This window comes from Heloderma suspectum, chromosome 11, assembly GCF_057233095.1.
Source record: "Heloderma suspectum isolate Gila_16-S chromosome 11, 16-S_ref, whole genome shotgun sequence".
NCBI lineage: Eukaryota > Metazoa > Chordata > Lepidosauria > Squamata > Helodermatidae > Heloderma > Heloderma suspectum.
Window position 1 is genome coordinate 6,208,787 of NC_139468.1, and position 22,687 is coordinate 6,231,473.

A 22,687-nucleotide genomic window follows, 5' to 3' on the forward strand; every position below is an offset into this window, starting at 1 on the left:
TTTTCTTTTAAAATGGCAACTCTTCTTCCAGTAAGTAAATGGTGCGTACATTGCGGCCATGAAGGGATGATCTACACAATATTACAGGCATAGGTGGCCCCTTTACAGCCACAATCTACACTCCATTTACTAACCAGAAGAAGAAGAGTTGCCATGGCAACTCCCTCCAAGATGGTGATGGCTGCAGGCACTCTCCACAGGTCTAGGTGAAGAGCAGGGGCTCGCGTAGCTGGGTGGGCAGCTGCCCGGATCAGGCCGAAGCAGCCCGAAGCACTTTGGAAGCAGTTCAACCCGCTTCGGGGCACTCCCAACCAACTCTGGAACCAGACCGCTTTCGCCTGAAGTACCCCAATCTGATTTGGGCTGACCCAATGCACAGCCCTACTTATATTGTGTTTTTATACATTGCTTAGACATTTCTTTTAATGTAAGTGCTTCATAAGTATTGTTAAATACATAAAATAAAAGTCCCCCGCCCCAAACACACACAGCCTGTTCGCAAGGTGCCAAAGTTGGAGGCCATTTTGGCTCTTTGTGGGGGGTGAAATTCTCTAGTGCTTCACCTCATTCCTCCAAGGCAGGTAGCTGCCTTGCTTACTTTCCCAGAATGCTCAGAATTACACCACATCATGGCAAAGCATTGCTTTGAGCAATGCTTTGCCATGATGCATTTATTTGTTGCATTTGCCATGATGTATTTATTTATATTTTTGATGCATTTATTTATTCCATTTCACTGTATGTTTTATGGTCTACGAAACGTATCTGGGTTAGGGAGACATTTTTCTCCCTCTCTCATAATACTAGAACCCAAAGGGGTCATCGCATGAAACTGATTGGTGGGAGATTCAGGACAGCTAAAAGGACAGACTTCACACAGCACATAGTTAACTTAACACATACACATTATAGCATATTTATATCTGTCTTTTATCTTCTCTCTGCAAATGGTAGGTTTGAGAACCCTGGAATCTTTTGTCAAAGGTTTCCCTGACTTCACATGTCTTTTTCTCTCCTTTTTTGTTCCTTTTTGTGCATTTGTCTGGTTCCCTTTTATTTATTTATTTGTTTGTTTGTTTATTTTATTTATTTATTTTTAAACGCTTCTCCCTCAGAGGATGCAAAAGGCAGCTAAAATCAAGAAAAAAGCGGTGTGTAGACTGTTTTTCTTGAATGCTAATGTCTGTTTTACGTTGGGTTCTTTTTGTTGTCCTTGTGCATTCTGGACTGTGGTGTGTCTCACTGTGGATCTCTGTAAAGCTGTAATTTGGGGGGGTGTTATTTGTACTTGTTAAAGTCTGTGTAGCTGGATGGAGTGAAAGATTCGTTGGTTTCATCAGAGAGCCTCCCATTTCTTGCCGGTTTTCGCCTCTTTTTCCTCTGCGACTAAACATTTTAGTGCACTGGTGTGTTCTTGTTTCTTTGTTTTCTGAGTGGTTTTATTTATTTATTTTTGCTAAGCCTGGTTAAACATAACAGTTTTCTCTTGCAAAAGTCTATTTGCATCTAATGTCCATGATTGCTTTATTAGGAGAAGTGGCTACAGCCGGTGTTGTCACCCAATAGTGAGATCCTGTCTTGTAATAATTGACTATCGTTGTTGTCACTTTTAATTATTTCTTTCCAGGATGGCAATGGTGATGTGCATTTCGTTATGCATGCAAAAGCTTTATCCTCCTCTGTATTAAAACAACACAACGTACTTGTCATAGGTATGTGTTCTCCCATAGTGCCTCCCAAGTTTCCTTGAATTCGTGAGCTCTAAATTCAGTGCTGCAGTCCAACCATCCTCTGAAGTAATGTGGATTTGGATGTAGTGATCGAATAGCGTATTCCAGAATAATTTCCTTGCAGTCGCTGAGACCAAACTTTTTGCCATCCCAAGCGGTTGTGCTGGATGATACGAGAAGCAATATTGCAACATGGCAAGAAATGGTGGAGGGCAATTCTGAGATCAAAAGCCAATTGCATTGGTTGGCCCTAAAAATATGCTTCCTAAGTGATGCTTGAGTTGCCTGTGCAGTTAGGCTGGCCCTGATTCAGGTTACGTCTGGCTTTACCTCCAATTCCAGCTCACAAGGAAGGCCTGCAGGGTAATAGCACAGCACATGCTCTATATGCCCCCATTTTGGTGAGTCTGCCAATCCATTCTGGGTTTCAATCAGAACCAGCCAGAGCTCTAAAGGAGAACCCCCCAATAGGTTCAGCACCTTGGATAGCTCCTTTAGAGTTCTGGATGGTTCTGACTGAAACTGAGAATGGATTCACAGCCCCACTGAAATCAGAGCCACCAGCCTCCACTCTCCAGGTAAAAAGGATCTTTGGTAGCCAGAAGAACATTCACCCGAAACCCTGGAGACCTGCTGCTAGTCAAGAGTAAACAAGAGTAAAAGGATCTTTGGTAGCCAGTAAGAGTAAAAGGATCTTTGGTAGCCAATGGATCTTTGGTAGCCAGAAGAATCTTTTGGGAGCCATCTTTGGTAGCCAGTAAGAGTAAAAGGAACTTTGGTAGCCAATGGATCTTTGGTAGCCAGAAGAATCTTTTGGGAGCCATCTTTGGGAGCCAGTAAAAGGATCTTTGGTAGCCAACGGATCTTTGGTAGCCAGAAGAATCTTTTGGGAGCCATCTTTGGTAGCCAGTAAGAGAAAAAGGATCTTTGGCAGCAGAAGAATGTTCAACTGAAACCCTGAAGAACTGCTGCTAGTCAAGCATACTAGGTAAGATAGACCAATCCTGTGAGTTGGTTGAAGGCAGCTTCATTGCTCTTTAACCAGTAGATGTGTGTTGGGTTTTGTTGCATTTTAGCAGCAAATTGCCAGGGTCTTCTGGCTTAATCTTTCCTCCTTTTTTCTTGCTGAGAGATGACCACTTGTTCTCCAGTGTGAAATCCGGGCTCTGGACTCAGCCAGGTTCCCACATATGCCTACTGTGCCATCAACACAGACCAGATAATATGCTTCATCAGATGCATAATACATTTGTGGGGTTTTTTAAGGTGCCACAAGACACTTTGTTGTTTCTGCTGCAACAGAGCAATACAGCTACCCCTCTGGGAATTGTTACTAAGGAATGACATCCCACATTCAGATTTAGTCAATACCTTCATTAGGACCAACCAAAAATGCCACAAAAGACTGTAACCTTTTGGGTTCTCCAGAACGCTTTATTAGGCTAGAAAAGCCTAATGAAAAGCCTTACAAAAGCCTTTACAAAAAACCTTACAAAAAGCAGGGGATGAGAGGGGGAAAAAACATAACAGTAGAAAGGTTAGGCTTTTGGTGGTGTTTTGGTTGGTCCTAATAAACAAACTGCCTATTTCTGGATTCTGGATTTTTTTTCCCTCATGGACCAATGCAGCTATCTTGGTTTTTAAGGAATGAAAAACTCTTAAAATTAGTTTCTATTGCTAAGGCAGTTGGTGAACCTTTGCTGGTCCCATCATGACAGATGTCAACACTCAAAATCTGATCTAAGGACTCACCAGGTGAATGCTCCCAAAGAATGCTCCTCTCTGGGCCGAGCTTTTTGCATGTATTTTGGAAATGGACCATTTCAAAGAGCTGTCCTGTGTCACGGTAACTTATGCAGTGTGGTCATTGTACATCCCATTGTGTTTGAAGTAGCTGTTTGAGGAAGCGGCTGTTTGGAAGAAAGGTCCAAAAGTTCTCCCTGTGATCTTGCCATTGTCTGCCCCCCACCCCCCGCTTCCTTTCGTTTTGTTAGAGCTCTGAGGGAGATTCCCAGGCTTTGACAGAAGTGGATCTGTTCATCTCCACACAGAGGATTAAAGTTCTGAACGCAGATACACAGGTAAGCGTTCCACCCCAACGCTGCAAAATGGGCTTTTAGAGCAGAGCTGGGGCAACCTGCAGCCCCTAGACAAAATTTTTAAAGGACTCTGGAAGCGATCAGTTCATACCATCTGTCACTTCCCTGGCAGCCACTGTGTGGGGAGGAAGGGGTGGCAGAGAAAAGGCAGGAGACAGAGAGAAGGAGGTGGTCCTGCTCACTTTGGCCCTTGTCGTGCTATAGTTGGATCAGGCTCAGGTTAAACTAAGGGGCCACCCAAAAGCAAGCCAATCAGCAGGCAACAGTCAAAAGCACAGTTTTATCAGGCCAGAGGGAACCATCCAAAAGAGAGGTCTACAGAGCAGCCAAGGTCAACGCACAGATAAACAGTCAGACATGATGTGCAGTCCCAGAAGCATGAAGCAGGATTCCAAAGTCAGCAGCACAGAGGTTCAGTCTCAAAGCAAGGTCAGAAAACAGGATACATGGCAGTAGAAGCTAGTACAGACATTGTTTCCAGCACTGGCTAGGTAGACACTGAAGACTTTTAAAACTAAAGCCTGTTGAGCCCCACCCAGGACTCAGCTGCAGTACATTAAGGTCTCTGGTCAGAGCCCTACTCATGAGGCATCACTTTCTCCTGAGGAGTCCTTCTCTGCAAGCAAGGACTCCTTCTCACAGGAGTCCTAGGGACCTGTCGCTTGAGGTGATGATGCTCCTGGGGGCCAAGGGGTTGCTCAGCCTCTGCCTCAGAGGCAGAGTCCCCTTCCCCTGGCAGGGACAAACCTGCAGCCATCTCCCCAAAGGACCTGGGCTCCTCCTGGTCTGGTGACAGTGACTGATCTGAGGTGCCCTCAGTTTCTGGGAGCTCTAGTTCTTCCTCTGAGGAGAATTCTTCAAGTGAGGGCATGACAGACATGTCCACCACTGGCATGTGCCCCCGACAGATTATCCCTGAAGGAATGCAGCTCTCCACAGGAAAAAAATGGTTCCCCACCCCTGTTCGAAAGGATCACAGTACTGAAGCAATAGGACTCTAATTCGCTATTTATGTATTCTTTGTATTTTATCACACCTATCAAACAGGTTCTTTAGGCATTATACAGTTATTTCAAAACAGAACAATAATATATACAGTACAAACAAATATCTAAAAATACATCAGTACAAAGCCAACACAACAGAAATACAGAAGCAAATACAGGAGTTCGAAATTCCGTCCTCTGCCGTAATTCCACATGCTTCCCCCCTTTTAGATTTACTCATGCAATCCTCTCAGAACTAGGATGAGGTGTTGTGTGGCGGATCCTGAATCCAGATCTGGTGTGTGTCATCTTCAGCTTAGGATCCTTGAGACTAGTTTCTGAGTCTGGAGGTGAGGGTGATGGCAAAGCCAAGAGCCAGAATTGCTTCAGGCAGAGAGTACTGCTCTGTGGGCCAAGCTCGTCATATTTATACCAGGCCAGCCAATCAGCAGACTCCGTACTGCCTGCAAATCGGAAAAGCTGGTATTGTGCGCCCCAATTCCTTGGCTTCTGCATTTCCTGGGGATTTTTGGAAATGATCATCTATCTCTACAGATAGCAGTTTAAATCTCTTAAGATGGCCCAAATGCTTCTTTTCAAAACCACTTCATTCCCCTGGGGCTGCCCCAGAGCTGTGCGGAGGGGGCAGGCTTAGAACTGTGTCCCTTGGCCTACTAATCTCCCCTGACTTCAAACTAGGGATGGACGGACTCACCCAGTCCTGGCTACATCGGGTGCTCGCCCAGCTGCTGCCCGCCCCTGCTCATAGCACCGCATGAGCTTATGTCTGTCTTTATGTTGCAAGCCTGCCAGTTGAAATTGCCCATTTTTAATCTCTGTAGAGTAGCAGTTTTTTTTTAAATGAATTCATATATGCAGGTGTCAGGATTCCCCTTATGACCTGGACCCCCTGAGCAACTCCTTGAGGATCTCTGGCCTCCTTAAGAGTCCCACCTTCCTTCTTTTACTTTCCATTCCCAATAATGTGGGATGTAGGCCATAGACTGGGTTGATTGGCAGTCCAGACACCTGAGGTTTAACACAACAGTTAACTGGTAAATCAAAACAAGCAAATTACAACTAAAGGCATTTACTAAATAGAGCTGAGTGATACAAAAGGCATTATGAGAAACTAAAGGTTGCAAAAACGCAAGTTTTTCTAACCCTAGCTGCACTTAGACTTCTCCAGGCTACTTCTTCCTGCTCTGGTCTCTCTGACTCTCTGGTCTTCCTCTCTCTCTCTCTCACTGGCACGCTGTCTCTTTTTATCCCCCCTCCCCCAAAACTGAAAGTACTGTTTCAAACCTGGAGAAATGAAACCTAACTCAGGAAAATGAAACTTAACCAGGGAAATGAAACTTTTGTTGTTGTTCAAGAATACTGGAGTGGGTTGCCATTTCCTTCTCCAGTGGACCACATTTTGTCAGAACTCTCTGCCATGACCTGTCCGTCTTGGGTGGCCCTGCACAGCATAGTTTATGGCTTCACTGAGTTACGCAAGCCCCTTCGCCACAACAAGGCAGTGATCCATGAAGGGGGAAATGAAACTACTTTTCTCATAGATACCCCCTCCCAACAAAAAACCTGAGGACTCTAGGCCTGACCTGTTTACTGTGCCTCTGTAGGCCTCAAACCTTCACAGCAGGTCTGATAGGTGAACTACTTGTACAAGCCATCCGTGCTCTACTCTTTGGCTGTGGATGTCTTCTGCAAGGCAGCTGCTTGGATCGTTATTAAAAGGCCTTGCCAGTGCTGCCACGCAGCCTCTGGCCTGTTGCCGATGCTTAATAACATGACAAATGGTAATGGGATCTTCTCACTGGTGCAACACATGCATTTCATAGTTGCATTTTGCTGCTTCACATAAGTAATAAAAGACAGTTTGAGGGGGAGGAATGGATGGGTGGGTGGAGGGGAGAGCTGGCTCCTTTGTGTATGAGCAGCCATAGCCAAAAGCAAGATTTAAGAGGCAAAGATGGTACTAAATAAATTAATTCCCTTCCCATCGTGACAGTCACAATGTACCCCTGTGTGGTTCCTTCAACGCTTGCTTTGAGGCTCACATCACTTTCCAGGCAAGAGTTGAAGAACATCCAAAACTGGAACAGGCCAAGGAGTCTATATTCCGCCTTGTCTTTTACAGTGGCCAAGTCTTGCAGTGGCCATGTTGTAGCCAACGGGTTCAGCCAATCTTAAAGCACTTCAGTTGGCACATCTTGTATCCAGTTGAATGTGCCCAGTTGGCTTGGCAACCAATGCCTGGAAAAAAGGCCTTTTGTGCATGTGTGTGTGTGTGTGGTGGGTAGAGCAACTCCCCTTATTTGCATCATGGTCCTGCCACCACAATGGTGACTTTCAAATGGAAAGAGGAAGTAAGTTGTATGTGTTAATTTTCTCCCCCATCCATTAAGATCATTCATTCATTGATTACATTTCTATACCGCCCAATAGCCTAAGCTCCCTATGCTCATAGACTGGCCCTTTTGAAGTTCCTTTGTGCATTTCCGTAGTCTGTGATGGTCAATTATGACGTGGCCATTTTCCCAGCACTGTGGCGCATGCTCCTAGCAATGGGGAGCTCATGGACCATTGTGGAGCAACCTAACAACCAAGCAGGGCCCCAGTAGAAGAGCCACTTACTCTGTAATCATGTCCATGTTCCAGAAGCCCCACAGGAGCCATCAAGCTGATGCTCAGGTGGGTGGGGAGGGAAATGGAATCCCAGTGTTGTTCTCCCAGGATGCCATCTCACATACACTGAGGGAAGGTTGAAATATGGCAGCCTTCCCCATCTGGTGCCCTCCAGATGTGTGGGGCACCAGGTTGGAGGAGACTGAAATATGGGATTGAATCCAAAGGTGCCTTTCCACTCAAAGAAGCCTTCTTCCACTCTCAGAGGGGCTGCTTAAACATCCTGCACTAAAGCTTTGGGTGAGAAATATGACATTAAATCCAAAGGTGGTGTTCTTGTCCAACGTCTCGCACAACCAGAAGCTCGGAGAACTGCTGTGAATTCAACCTGATGGGATAATTTGGCATAGGCTGCCTCCTGTAACAGAAGGCAGAACAGAATGAGCATTCACCAGTCCCACATGCACACAAAAGGCCAAAAAGAGAGGAGACCACGCCGTTCTTTAGTGAAGAAAGAAGGAAATGGCTTATTCACAAATATTCTTGCATTAAGATGCAGGTACAGCACAGTGTTTCAAAATGTTCAGTCCATTTTGTGTTCCATTACACAGGCAGGAGAGAGAGCAAACATCTGTGCTCCCATCCATGTAGGGAGGCAGAGAGGGGAGAAGGAAGGGGAGGAACAGGAAATCACTGTAGGCTATAGAGATTCTAAGGCTAGCTATGCTCATGCATTAACTAAGTGCAACACTGCCCCCTTCCTGTAACTTGCAGATGTGGTTGCAATATTCCCAATAGAACCGACCTATTATATCACTGTGTAAATGCTGAAGCATTTGTAGAATAGCTTTAGTGGCTCTTTTCATTCCACTCCAACCTGTAACCTTTTCCTCTGCAAACTAATATTTGCTTGGCCAGTGTGGACTGTGAGAAACAGAAGGGGAGACCTTTGTGCAGATATGCATTTCATTTGCTGCACCCTCATCTCTGTGTGAATCTTGCTGGCTTGTTTTGAATGGTCCGCAGCAGCCATTTTTCCTTTCTTGCCAGAAGAAATTTGTTACAAAATCTAATAGAGGGGGCTCCAGCATGCACAGCATCACCTCTCCTGCCTTTTACATTTCAACCTGATCCCTACGCCCTATTGTCTCCCTTGAGTAATGTCACAAATGCCTCTTGTTCCCAAGTCTGCATAAATTTTGGCATTGGTTTGAGCCATTTTGCCAGTCCGTTGGTTTGATTTGTCAAAACCTTCCTGACCCCTGTGATTTTGAGCCTCGAAAAGATCCCTTGCCCATTGAAAGACCTTTCATAGAAATAACAGCATTCTGCGTGGTCTAACACCAGAGGCTTTAAAAATACTGCATTTAATTAGGAACCCAAAGTAGATGGCTTTAAAGTGCCTTGCATCTGGGATTTCTAAATTTCTCTTTAATTAACTGTAACATCAGGCTGGTTTTTTAAAAACCTAAATTTTGGCTTTATATTTCTAATGATGGATGCCCTGTACTGTTCTAGCAATGGCACAGAATAGAGCAGGGGGTTGGTGGCTTCCTGTCTTTTGAACATTTTTCTTGCCATTTAAAATGTTGAAATGCTTAGTGATGGGCAGGAAGAGCTTTAAGCTAAACTATTCAGGTTCAAAAGAAGTGGCGGTTCAATCCATGTCAAGGAGACGGTTAGCCACCGCTTCTGCGGCACATACTTTTTGTGCATAATTTTAAAAAGAAATGTGCATCGCAAAAGGGAAATGTGCCATTCCTCAAGTGGCAGGGTGTGCACACGTTGATGGCTTTGACTGATCAATTGCTCTAGGAAACCATGATGGACCATGCGCTGCGTACCATCTCCTACATTGCCGACATCGGTAATATCGTTGTTTTGATGGCAAGGCGCCGAATGCCCCGTTCAGCTTCCCAAGACTGTATTGAGACAACTCCCGGGGCACAAGAAGGAAAGAAACAGTACAAGATGATCTGCCATGTTTTTGAATCAGAGGACGTAAGTAAGCAGCATGTGGAGAAATGCATAATTAGAGATTGGGCAGGGCTGAAGCTTTTGCTTGGTTAATCTTTTCGGAGATGTACAGGGCCAACTTGTTTGCTGCTCTTTCACTCCGATGAAGCACTCCCTCTTATTCCATGTTCTCTACTTTTCTCCCCACACTCCACAACTCAGATTCATACATTATTACCCTTCTCTTCAAGTGCTTGAACGTTTAATAATTTAGCCGGCAATCTTATGGCCGCTAGTCAGTGGCTAGAAGGCCACAGGATATCTGGTTTTCTGGGAACAGACCTCAGAGCCTGCATTCCGAGGTCAGTTCCTGGAGAACCGACCTTTCCCCCTTCTGTGCTGCCTCACAGGTACATCCCCAAGCTCCGTGTTCGGAAGAGGAGTGCGGAGCGGCCAAATCGGGGCATTCCGAGGGGCGTTCCAGGGCGAGGAAGGCAGAAATGCCAGTATGACACATCCTATGTGTCGTCTGGCAGCCTCCTGCCCTGCTCCGCCTTCCTGTGGCTAGACAGACGAAATAGGCTGTCGAGCTGCAAATGCAGGGCAGGAGAAGCACAGAGAGAACAATCCCCTCCGTGCTTCTCCTGCCCTGCATTGGATAGGCAGTCACATTGGATAGGTGGCCGCCTCCAAGTTCGGAGGCGGCCACCTATCCCCATAGGATTGTGCCCTTAGTTTGCTCTTTAAAGGTCTTGAAAACCAGTTATGACCTAAAATGACATTTGTGTTTAACTTATTTTTTTTATCATTAATAATACTTATATACTATAAAATCTCTAAGTGGTGCACATACAAATATGAAAACTCACATTTAAATAAATACATGATTAAAACCAATTTCAACTACATAACATAACATAAAATATTAATATTAAATATTGAAAATCACATTTAAAATAGACTATTAAAGACAATTTCAACTACAATAGCATTACAAGATAGTACAAGGAACAGTAAGATGGTAGCATGTGATTAGTTGCAATTAATTACAAGTTAGGGAAAGCCTGGGTGAACATGTGCGTTTTCAGGAGGCGTTTGAAACATACCACATTTTCTGCCTCCCAAACATGCAGTGGGAGGGTTTTCCAGAGGGTGGATGCAACCACTGAGAAGGCCCGATGTCGAGATATTACATGGCGACATTCTGTTGATCATGGAATGACCAGCAAGACCTTCTCTGAAGATCTTAAAGGTTGGCTGGGTATAGATAGGGGAACATGGTGTGCTAGATATACTGTTCCCAAGTTGTTTAGGGCTTTGTATGACAATATCATAACATTGAACATGCTAATAGGCAACCAGTGCAGTTCTTTTAACAGAGGTGTTATGTGATCATAACTGGGTATCCCACTGAGCACCCTAGCTGCAGGAAAGGGCAACTAAAATGATCAAGGGGCTGGAGCATCTCCCCTATGAGAGTAGGTGACAACAGCTGGGATTGTTTCGCTTGGAAAAAAGGAGGGTCAGGGGAAACATGATAGAGGAATACAAAATTCTGCAAAATTCTGGTGTGGAAAATGTGGATAGGGAGACATTTTTCTCCCTCTCTAATAATACTAGAGCCCAAAGGGGTCATCCCATGAAGCTAATGAGTGGGGGATTCAGGATGGATAAAAGGAAGGACCTCTTCACACAGTGCAGAGTTAAACTATGGAATTCACTACCACAGGATATAGTGATGGCCACCAACTTGGATGGCTTTAAAAGGGGGTTGGACAAATTCCTGAAGGAAAAGGCTACCCACGGCTACTAGTCTTGATGGCTATGTGCTACCTCCAGTACCAGAGGTGGTACGCCTATGTACAGCGGTTGCTGGGGAACATGGGCAGGAGGGTGTTGCTTGTGGTTTCCTGGTTGGCCACTGTGTGAACAGAATGCTGGACTAGATGGATCCTTGGTGTGATCCAGCAGGGCTCTTCCCATGTTCTTATTCTGCACTGGCTGGAGCTTCCAAACCAGACACTAGGGCAGCTTACACAGAGGGAAGGTGTCTCCTGCCCCAGGATAAGTGCCTTAAGAATGTAAAGTGTGCGAATGCAGGTGGCCCTGAGTGGCGCTCATCTCCTTCCCACTGTTTCTTCTCCTGTAGGCTCAGCTGATAGCCCAGTCGATTGGCCAAGCCTTCAGCGTGGCCTATCAGGAGTTCCTCAGAGCCAATGGCATCAACCCGGAGGATCTTAGCCAGAAGGAATACAGCGACATCATCAACACCCAGGAAATGTATAACGATGACCTTATCCATTTCTCCAACTCTGAGAATTGCAAAGAGGTGATTCCCCCCCCCGCCATTTGAATTTTAACAATGAAAATTTTCATATACTTTGAAGCTCCCTTTTCCCTGTTTGTTAGTAATGTGCATGCTGAGAACTCATGTGGCATTTTAAGTGCTCATTGCAAACATATTCTTAAGCATATACAACAGTCGTGTAAAATTAAACCAGCTGAGCTGTGAGGGTAGGGTGTTGCTGTTGTTGTATAAAGTATATTAAGTTTTGCTTTTTGTCAAACAGCTCTGTACCCCTTTGTCCATCTCCAGCAGTCCCACACCTCCACGGCACTATTCCCGTAACAAATGCCTCAGATTCTGGTTAACAGACATACAAAACCAACCCCACACCACACCACAAACCCACAAAGGCAAACGTTTCTGTAACGTCTGCCCAATCAGCTGCAAACCTGACCTGAAGGCCAGCTTCAGTCATCGTTCTCAGGTGCAAAGTTCAGACTTTGGTCATCTAAGTTCCAACCTCCATGGCTACTTCTGCCCTCCCTCCCCTCATTTAGCCATTTCATAATGGCACATGCAAGAGTTCAAAGAGCTTCACGGACAGAACTCTGTAATCTTTTCAACAGTCGTGATAGGTGGGTTGTTACATTAATTATTAATTAATCAATCAATCAATTAATTAATTAATTGCATTTATATCTAGGCCTTTTTATATCCTAGAGCCTCATGTGGCGCAGAGTGGTAGGCGGCAGTATTGCAACCGAAACTCTCCCCACGACCTGAGTTTGATCCCAGCGGAAGCTGGGTCTTGGGTAGCCGGCTCAGGTCGACTCATCCTTCCGAGGTCGGTAAAATGAGTACCCAGCTTGCTGGGGGAAGGTAGTCACGACTGGGGAAGGCAATGGCAAACCACCCCGCTATAGTCTGCCATGAAAACGCCAGCGCAATTGGCGTCTCTCTAGGAGTCAGCAATGACTCGGTGCTTGCACAGGAGGAACCTTTCCTTTTTCCTTTTTATAGCCATCACTTGAGGTGAGGATTTGGCGGCCAGGGGGTGGCTCAGCCTCTGCCTCAGAGGCAGAGTCCCCTCCTCCTGGCAAGGATGGACCTGCAGCCATCACCCCCAAGGGCCCCAGGCTCCTGCTGGTCTGGGGGCAGTACCTCATCTGGGGTGCTCTGGGTCTCGGAGGGCCCCAGCCCCTTGGAGGAGGAGTACTCTTTCAGTGGGGCCATGGCAATCTCCTCGTATGTTGAAAACCCATTTCTGTTTTTATTGGTCTGCTTCCTGCGGGGTTTCCCCCCTTTCTTCTTCATAAATATGATCGATTTAAACTGGAGACAGGATGCACGCTGTGGGCTAATCAGCACTGAACAGATGGGACCTCTTGCCTGCTGTGCCTTTGCACAGAAGATTCATCTCCCGTGTCCCATCTCTTGCAGTGTTTTACTTAGTGGGCTGATGATGTATGTTACAAAACAGGCTTTGCCTTGCCATTTCTAAAGCAGAGACCCAGATTTCAGGAGACATCTTCCCCATATTTGGGAAGTTGTCTTTAAGGGGCCCTTCCCGGCTTCCTTCCCATTTCTGCTCTGTCCATTTAAGATGTAGAAGAAAGCTTTCCCCAAGGGTATTTATTGCCTTGGATTTTCCATTTTTTCCTATGGTGTGTCCCTCATAATCAGAAAGCAAACCGATAGGGAGCAGATAACCACAGGAATCTAGTCCCAAATTATGAATTTCTACTCAATCCTGCAGGACTTGGTTTCTCCCAACTCTCGCATGTATGTAAGAAATACCATTGCGAATAAAAATCAAGGGTGTGTCAGATTTCACTTAAAAAAAAAAGAATACAAAGGAAGCTTCTATCCCTCATTGTTGCAAAAGAAAAACAACAACTCTATTTGAGAGATGAGATGTACCAGCTACTGCTTTGGAAGATCTGGCAGCTGGGAGTCCCTCCGTTGTATCTAGGGCAGAATGCAAGACAGTATAGTGTGTCTTGAGTATTGGGTGTCTAGGGCTGGTTGTACCCTTAGGATGTATTGCTGCATGGCCAGCCTGAATAGGGACTCCCGGCATGGCCAGTGGCCAGGAATGCAGGACAAAGGGCTGGATGGGTCTGATCTCGGAAGCTAAGCAGGGTCAGCCCTGGTTAGTACTTGGATGGGAGACCGCCTGGGAATCAGGCTTCCTGCATTGAGCAGGGACTTGGACTCGTTGGTCTTGTAGGCCCCTTCCAACCCTATGATTCTATGATTCTATAAATTATAGTCCAAAACATCTGGAGAGCACCAGGTTGGGGAGGCTGGCCTGCTCTGATTGGCAGTGGCTGCCCATGGCCCTTTCCCCCTAACTACACATCTGTCCCCCTCCAAAGCCTCCAGGCAGGCAGCAGGCAGGCAGGCTCTTCAAAGCCAATTGGTCTGGAGTAAGAGGATGAAACAATGTTTTTGGTTCTTTCCATTTTAGAAATGAGCAACCCTTGTCTTCCGCAGGAGGCTGTTGGAGTACTGGGTATTTAATAATTTGGAAAGTCATTCTGGAGGCGAAAACTCTTAATGAGAAGTAAATGTCATAAACCTAGCTAGGAGACAAGTCATTTTATCTGGCTGGCAATTTGGGCTGAGTATAAGCGGAGCATTTAGAGGTGAAAAGCGGCCAAGGTGAATGGAAGGGAAGCTGAAAATCAACAAGCCAAGTGGAAATTGGATTTTAAATCAACACTGGGGAAAGTGTAAATAAATTGTAATCTACCAAGTATCAGGGAGAGGGGGAAAAACACACAACCATCCATGTGTTTTGAATGTGGCCACAGCGGTCGGGCAGGTATTGTTTTTCCGAGTTGCTGGTATTATTGGCAAAAGTATAAAGACCTACTTTAAAACTGTCATGCTGAAAATTGCAAAGCAGGACAAATAGAGGGAGGAAATCTCAGGGGGTGGGGAAGTGGGAAGGCTGACCCAGGGCCGGCTTTCCCATGCACTCGCATCAGGCAGCGGAGCGGGAGGAGTGGCAAATTGCTGACGCGGCAGTGGCAAACGTCAGGGGAAGGGGGCTGTACAACAGGGAGGGGGAAAGGCCGAGGGTGAGGCCAGCAATGCCATGGCAGCAGGAGGGCTTGCACCAGGGCTGGGCTACCCTTCATTGGAGCATCATTTTCTGCGAGAGAGCACTGGCCCAGATGCCAGCAGAAGCATGGATGTGCAACAGTGCTTTTGGGGAAGCTGAGATCCAGCATGTTCAGCCACGATCCTCCCCAATGGCATCTGTCTATCTGACTTTACCTACTTTTGAAGGGCTTGGTCAAGAAAGACTGAATATCGAAATAGCCCCCGGCCCTCCATGCTAGGAATGGCTGTTTTGGAGAGAAGAGGGAAGTGGCAAAGGATGCTTCCGACACTGCAGGGTGATACTGCTTAACTACCTAAAGGACTGCCTCTTCTCCTATGTTCCTACCCATGTCCTGAGATCAACATCCAAGGCCCTGCTCCGAGTGCCCCCACACTCTGAGATTCGGTGGGTGGGCCTTTTCTGTGGTGGCTCCCAAATTGTGGAATGCCCTCCCAAGACAGGTCTACCTGGCACCTACTTTGCTGGCTTTTTGGCGCCAGGCAAAGACCTTTTTATTCCTACAGGCCTTTTCAATTGCTCCTTGCTTTATTTTTAATATGTGTACATCTGCATTTTAAAATCATTTTTTCTTTTTTAGCTTTATCTCTTTTAAATGCTGATTTTTTGTTGCTGGTTTTAAAATAGTACTTTTGAAGCTGTTTTATTATTGGTTTTTATCATTGGTTGTATTGTTTTTTGCTTTCATTATGTATGACACTATGGGTAGTATCCAATGTTAGTCCTCCTTAGAGTTGTTGTTTATTCGTTCAGTCGCTTCCGACTCTTCGTGACTTCATGGACCAGCCCACGCCAGAGCTTCCTGTCAGCCGTCGCCACCCCCAGCTCCCCCAAGGTTGAGTCCGTCACCTCCAGAATATCATCCGTCCATCTTGTCCTTGGTCGGCCCCTCTTCCTTTTGCCTTCCACTTTCCCTAGCATCAGCATCTTCTCCAGGGTGTCCTGTCTTCTCATGATGTGGCCAAAGTACTTCAGTTTTGCCTTTATTATCATTCCCTCAAGTGAGCAGACTGGCTTTATTTCCTGGAGTATGGACTGGCTTGATCTTCTTGCAGTCCAAGGCACTCTCAGAATTTTCCTCCAGCACCACAGTTCAAAAGCATATATCTTCCTTCGCTCAGCCTTCCTTATGGTCCAGCTCTCGCAGCCATAGGTTACTACGGGGAATACCATTGCTTTAACTATGTGGACCTTTGTTGTCAGTCTGATGTCTCTGCTCTTAACTATTTTATCAAGATTTGTCATTGCTCTCCTCCCAAGAAGTAAAGGTCTTCTGATTTCCTGGCTGCAGTCAGCGTCTGCAGTAATCTTTGTGCCTAGAAAGACAAAGTCTGTCACTGCCTCCACGTTTTCTCCCTCTATTTGCCAGTTATCAATCAAGCTGGTTGCCATAATCTTGGTTTTTTTGAGGTTGAACTGCAACCCAGCTTTTGCACTTTCTTCTTTCACCTTCGTCAGAAGGTTCCTCAGCTCCTCCTCGCTTTCAGCCATCAAAGTGGTATCATCTGCATATCTGAGATGGTTAATGTTTCTTCCAGCGATTTTCACTCCAGCCTTGGCTTCATCAAGCCCAGCACGTCGCATGATGTGTTCCGCATACAGGTTGAATAGGTAGGGTGAGAGTATACAACCCTGCCATACTCCTTTCCCAATCTTAAACCAGTCCGTTGTTCCATGGTCTCTTCTTACCGTTGCTACTTGGTCGTTATACAGATTCCTCAGGAGGCAGACAAGATGACTCGGTATCCCCATACCACCAAGAACTTGCCATAATTTGTTATGATCCACACAGTCAAAGGCTTTAGAATAGTCAATAAAACAGAAATAGATGTTTTTCTGAAACTCCCTGGCTTTCTCCATTATCCAGCGGATATTGGCTATTTGGTCCCTAGTTCCTCTGCCTTTTCTAAACCCAGCTTGTACACCTGGCAATTCTCGTTCCATGAATTGCTGGAGTCTACCATGCAAGATCTTGAGCGTTACCTTACTGGCATGTGAAATAAGTGCCACTGTTCGATAGTTTGAACATTCTTTGGCGCTTCCCTTTTTTAGTATGGGGATATAAGTTGATCTTTTCCAATCTGTTGGCCATTCTTGTGTTTTCCAAATTTGCTGGCATATGGCATGCATCACCTTGACAGCATCATCTTGCAAGATTTTAAACAGTTCAGCTGGGATACCATCATCTCCTGCCGCCTTGTTATTAGCAATGCTTCTTAAGGCCCATTCAACCTCACTCTTCAGGATGTCTGGCTCTAGCTCACTGACCACACAGTCAAATCTATCCCCGATATTATTATCCTTCCTATACAGATCTTCCATATATTCTTGCCACCTTTTCTTGATCTCTTCTGCTTCTGATAGGTCCTTGCCATCTTTGTTTTTGATCATACCCATTTTTGCCTGGAATTTACTTCCGATGTTTCTAATTTTCTGGAAGAGGCCTCTTGTCCTTCCTATTCTATTATCTTCTTCCACTTCCGCGCATTGCTTGTTTAAAAATAATTCCTGATCTCTTCTGGCTAACCTCTGGAATTTTGCATTTAATTGGGCATATCTCCCCCTATCACTGTTGCCTTTTGCTTTCCTTCTTTCTTGGGCTGCTTCCAGTGTCTCAGCAGACAGCCATCTTGCCTTCTTGGTTTTCTTTTTCTTTGGGACGTTTTTTGTTGCCGACTCCTGAACAATGTTGTGAACTTCTGTCCATAGTTCTTCCGGGACCCTATCTACTAAATCTAGTCCCTTCAATCTATTCTTCACCTCCACTGCATATTCATGAGGAATATTAGTGAGCTCATATCTAACTGATCTGTGGGTCTTCCCTATTCTCTTGAGTCTGATTCTAAATTGTGCAATAAGAAGTTCGTGATCTGAACTACAATCAGCTCCAGGTCTTATTTTTACCGACTGCATAGCTGTCTGCCACCTTTGGCTACAATGGATGTAGTCAATCTGATGTTGGTGTCGACCGTCTGGTGAAGTCCATGTATAAAGTCGTCTCTTAGGTTGTTGGAAGAGAGTGTTTGTTATGCACAGTGAGTTGTCTTGGCAAAATTCTATCAGCTTATGTCCTGCTTCATTTTGTTCTCCCAGACCATGCTTGCCTGTAATTCCAGGTGTCGTTTGACTACCCACCTTAGCATTCCAGTCTCCTGTATTGAAAATAACATCTTTTTTTGGCGTACTATCCAGTAGGTGCTGCAGATCCTCATGGAACTGATCTACTTCTGCTTTTTCAGCATCTGTGGTTGGGGCATATATTTGGATCACTGTGATGTTAAATGACTTACCCTGAATTTGAATTGAGATCATTCTGTCATTTTTTGGATTGTATCCAAGCACTTTAAAGTGCTTTAGCCACTTTATTATTAATTATGAAGGCTACTCCATTTCTTCTGTGGTCCTGTTGTCCACAGTAGTAGATCTGGTGGTCATTTGATGTGAAATGGCCCATTCCAGCCCATTTCAGTTCACTTCACAGCTCCTTAGAGTGGACCCATTGACACCTTCACAGCTCCTTAGAGTAGACCCACTGAAATGAATAGGACTTAAATTAGTCATGGGCATTGGACTCTATGGTCTTATTGGCCCCTTCCAATCCTATTATTCCATTATTCTATGATATTCTAAGTAGGACTAACATTGGATACTACCCCCTGAATCCTTTGGCTATAGATCGACTCATACATTAGACAGACAGACAGACAGACAGACAGACAGATGCAAGGAAGATTGGTCCCTCTAACCCAGGAGTGGGCAACTTGTGGCCCTCCACATGTTTCAGCCTACAACCCCAATCATACCTTACCATTGATTATGCCGACTAGGACTGATGGGGGTTGTAAGCCAAAGCACAGGGTGGGGCACAGGTTGCCCACAGCTGCTCTAACCAGTGAGTCTGCTCATGGCACTTAGGCCCCATGTACATGAGCCATTTACTCTGGGGCCGCTGTGATCTGAGGTCCGTCGGGACATATGACGCAGTTGCCACTTCGCAGCCTGACTGTGGTTTTCACCCAGAAAATGCGGATTTCCAAAGATGCGTTTTGCTGCGATGTTTTGGTTTGCTGTGGGTTTCCCGCAGTTGCGAGCTGTCTGTCCCTTCCCCAAACTGACTTCGCATTTTGCGGTGGGTGTGTGGAAGGCGTGCCTAGTGCTTCTGTCACCCTGAGATGTCCCTTCACTCCTCCCCGTTCCTACATGGCTGAGCAGTTACAGAGGCTCATTTCTTCAACCACACTTCCGCACACCATCACAGCTTCGTATCTTTGCAAGGACTGCTTTGGATTCAGTGGCCAAGGGGCGGGGGGTCTCAGGGGAGTAGAAGGTCCAGGATCATCTTTGCTCCAGCCACTTTTTTGGAATGATGGGTAGGCACATATCTCTCAAGGGCACCCACCTTGGAGAACCATTGCAAGAGTCTCGGGTTGGAGAACTGCCAAACGAGGAACAGACAGACACAAAAGAACTCCTAAAAAACAAAACAGCTGCTAAAACCCAAACTGTCACACTCCCGCCCTCACATGCCTGTGCAGCTGCGCATTTAAATATAACGGTAAAAAAAGAGACAGTGTGACTGCTGCAATTTACTTCACTTCGACAGCTATGTGTCATGGCACAACAGATTTTCTCATTGGAGAAGTCTGCAGTAAAATGCATGTGTATCGCGGCAGAAGCTAATTCGCAGCTGCAATGCTGCGCAGTTAAGATGGAGAGAAGGCTGAAAGCCATGGAGATGGCCCCTTAGCTACCCTTGCTGTCTAAGGCAAGGGGATATTTGAGGTTTCCATGAAAGGGGCCTTCCTTGGGCATTAAGAAGCATTCCAGCAATCATAGAATCATAGAATAATCCATGCCAAAGAAATTCACAATCTCGTCAGAGAAGGTTCTCTGTTGCCTCTGACATTCTAGGCTCCCTTCTCCAGGCCTCAGACTCTCAGCTAATCATACTAGCACACCTTACAAGACTGCTTTAAGAATTACTGTGATAATGTGCGCAAAGTGCTTTGAGAATATTCCAAAGTGTTATATCTAAATGTATATATTATAGCAGGAAGAAAGCTCCCTCTAGTAATTAGGCTGTAATCGGAGTCCTTGCAGAAAGGATCCAAAAGGCAGGATCTATTTTAGGATAGGATAGGAAATAGCTTATACCAGTCAGACTGTATGTCCAGCTTAGGCCAGTATTGTCTACCCTGACTAGCAGCAGCCCTTCAGGGTCTCAGGCAGGGCCCTTTCCCTTCACCTGCTATCTGATCTTTTGAACTGGATATGCCAGGGATTGCCTTGGGCCAGGACCCTGAACCCTCAACCTCAGAGCATCCTGACCTCTTGTCCTGCAGAAGAGGCTGCAGATCAATGGTTCAGGGAGATGATTCGGTCATGGAAAAGTGTTACAAGGCTCCCAACTCCCCAGGACCCAGTTCCCCAGAAATATTCTATGGGTCAGCTCCCCTGCTTCCATTGCCATGCTTGGACTCCAAGGACTTCAGCCATGAAAACACTAGCATGCCACAGCCAGTCCCATGTCACTGCTGCTAAAGCAGGCAGGCCCCTTAATGAGACAATGCCTCATAAAAGTCAGTGCGGAAGTGGCCAACCAGCCTAAATGCGGCCAAACTCCTATTTAAGGCACATTCTTGATCTGCTCCTTCTTGCAGCAACATACAGACAACCCTGTCTGGCTTCCATCCCCACTTGGAGTTTTCTGTGGTGCTTGTCTATTCCTGTCTGGCTTTCCTGTGAAACCTGACCTGCACAACCCTTGCTAAAGATCTGACCCATAGTACAACCCTACAAACCAAACTATAGCAACACCCAGCAACATGAAGCCCTTGCCACAACTGAGGCAGAGCATTGACAGAATCCTTGGCCTGAAAGAGTACAGTGATTGAACCTGGGACCTGCTGCGTGCAACTCAAGCCTACTGGGCTATGAACATCCCATTTTCTTGTATACACCAGCCCTCCACAGTTCACCCTACTCAGCTAGAGACCACAGTGTGCTACAAACAGATTCTGTTCCATTGCACAAAGATTCTTGCACATTAATTCTGGGTTTTGTTGCACTTCTCCAGAGTTTCCACAAATATTCTCTCCCCACCCCCATTTGCTTTATTTTGCAGCTGCAGATAGCCAAACACAAGGGGGAGATTCTTGGCGTGGTGATCGTGGAGTCTGGGTGGGGGTCCATTTTACCCACAGTGATCCTGGCCAACATGATGAATGGGGGCCCTGCAGCTCGCTCAGGGAAGCTCAGCATTGGGGACCAGATCATGTCTATTAATGGGACTAGTCTGGTTGGGCTTCCTTTGGCAACGTGTCAAGGGATCATCAAGGTACCATTCTTGTTCTATTCATGTAAGCTTGTCAGTTGTGATAGTGTTAGCGCATTTGGAAAAAAGAGACCCCCAATAATCTTTCCCTCTATTTCTGATGTTTAGGCTATGAGTATGGATTATGTAGCCAAAATGGCACTACCCATGCACAACAAAGCAGTATCTTCAGATCTGGAGGAACTGCCAAGATTTGCAGAAGAACAAAGCAACTTTTTTGGGGGGGACCCTAAGGGGGATGGGGAAAACTCCCAAACAGCTCAGCAAGGACTGAGCATGCTTAATGGCCAAAGATAACTGACTGACTATTGGGGAAAACCAGGAAAATGAGGCGGGGGGAATGGAACGGAGTGGCTGGAATCCTGAACAGGGAGAACTCCGCACTACAACATTTAGTTGCAGGTTGCATGTGTTCAGTTATAATTTGGATTGTGCTAGGGCTTTGCACCTTCCTGACAGTGAATAAGGATGCTGGAAGGATTAAATGGGTTTTCAGAAGCCTCTCACAAAGCTGTTCCTTGGGCAGTTGTTGCCATAGCCTTCTTGGGTGTCTAGTAGGTAGATGATTTAGGGATTGTTCTAGCCAAATGGCTGTAACATTCAGATTGCTACAAGTACACTGTCATAAAACACTGAGACAAAATACTCCAGTTAAGACACAAATGATCTCCATTGTAACAAGCCACAAGAGTTCCTTGGGTACTTCAAAATGGGATAAAATTGGGAGTAGGTTGTAAGAGCCTTCAGTGTGATGGCCCCCTTTCTTTGGAACTCCCTGCCCCTGGAGGTCAGGCAGGCACCAACACTGTGTTGTTTCCGGCGCCTCCTGAAAACAGCACTGTTCCATGAGGCATTCCTTAATTGACCAGTCACAGTTTCTATTGGCATTCTGGTTTTTTTTGTTTTTTGTTTTTTTAAGCATGATTTTAAAGTGGTGTTTTAATCTTTTTATTCTTTTACTGTTTTATCTTTTGTGTTCACTGCTCCAAAATCTGTCTTTGATATGGAGCGGTATACAAATACTGTAAATAAATAAATAAGATGTTACTGCTAGTGGGTTGTATCCAATGGTGTCTTTGTCTTCGTGGAAAACGCTTCTACTCGCACAAGCCGGGGCACTCCATCTTCTCCCATCCTTCCCTCCTACTGCTGGTCTCCTTGCCATATTCCATTCAGTCTGGAGGGCCGATCAACGCTCCCCCCCAGCAGTTTTTTTGGGGGATGGGGGGCTTAAATGGGATGGGGAAATTGCTGAAAATCAGGTGCCCCAACTTGCACAAGCAGAAATGCTTTCTGCTAAGCCTGCCTTCCCCAGCCAGGTGGCCTGGCCTCCAGCTGTGTTGGACTGCAACTCCCATAGTTCCCAGCCAGCATGGCCAACTGCTGTCCCACACATCTAGAGGGCACTATATTGGGGAAGGCTGCACTAAAGCAGAGCTGCTATTGGATACAACCCCATAGAGGTGGTTGATGCTGGGAGCTGCTTGCCATTCTTCGTAATAAATGTCTGTTTGCAGGGCATGGGCTAACACAG

The 22,687-nt window shown here is 45.8% G+C and overlaps 1 protein-coding gene across 1 annotated transcript in view; it reads left to right on the forward strand.

Annotated features, from left to right (window-relative positions):
* Positions 1-22,687, forward strand: part of APBA2 (amyloid beta precursor protein binding family A member 2) — a 158,727-nt gene that overhangs the window by 125,211 nt on the left and 10,829 nt on the right. Inside the window, exons 6-9 of the mRNA XM_084816400.1 lie at positions 3,725-3,811; positions 9,262-9,447; positions 11,552-11,731; positions 20,944-21,156. Coding sequence (XP_084672526.1) covers positions 3,725-3,811; positions 9,262-9,447; positions 11,552-11,731; positions 20,944-21,156 — 666 coding nt within the window. The remainder of the gene's footprint in view (positions 1-3,724; positions 3,812-9,261; positions 9,448-11,551; positions 11,732-20,943; positions 21,157-22,687) is intronic.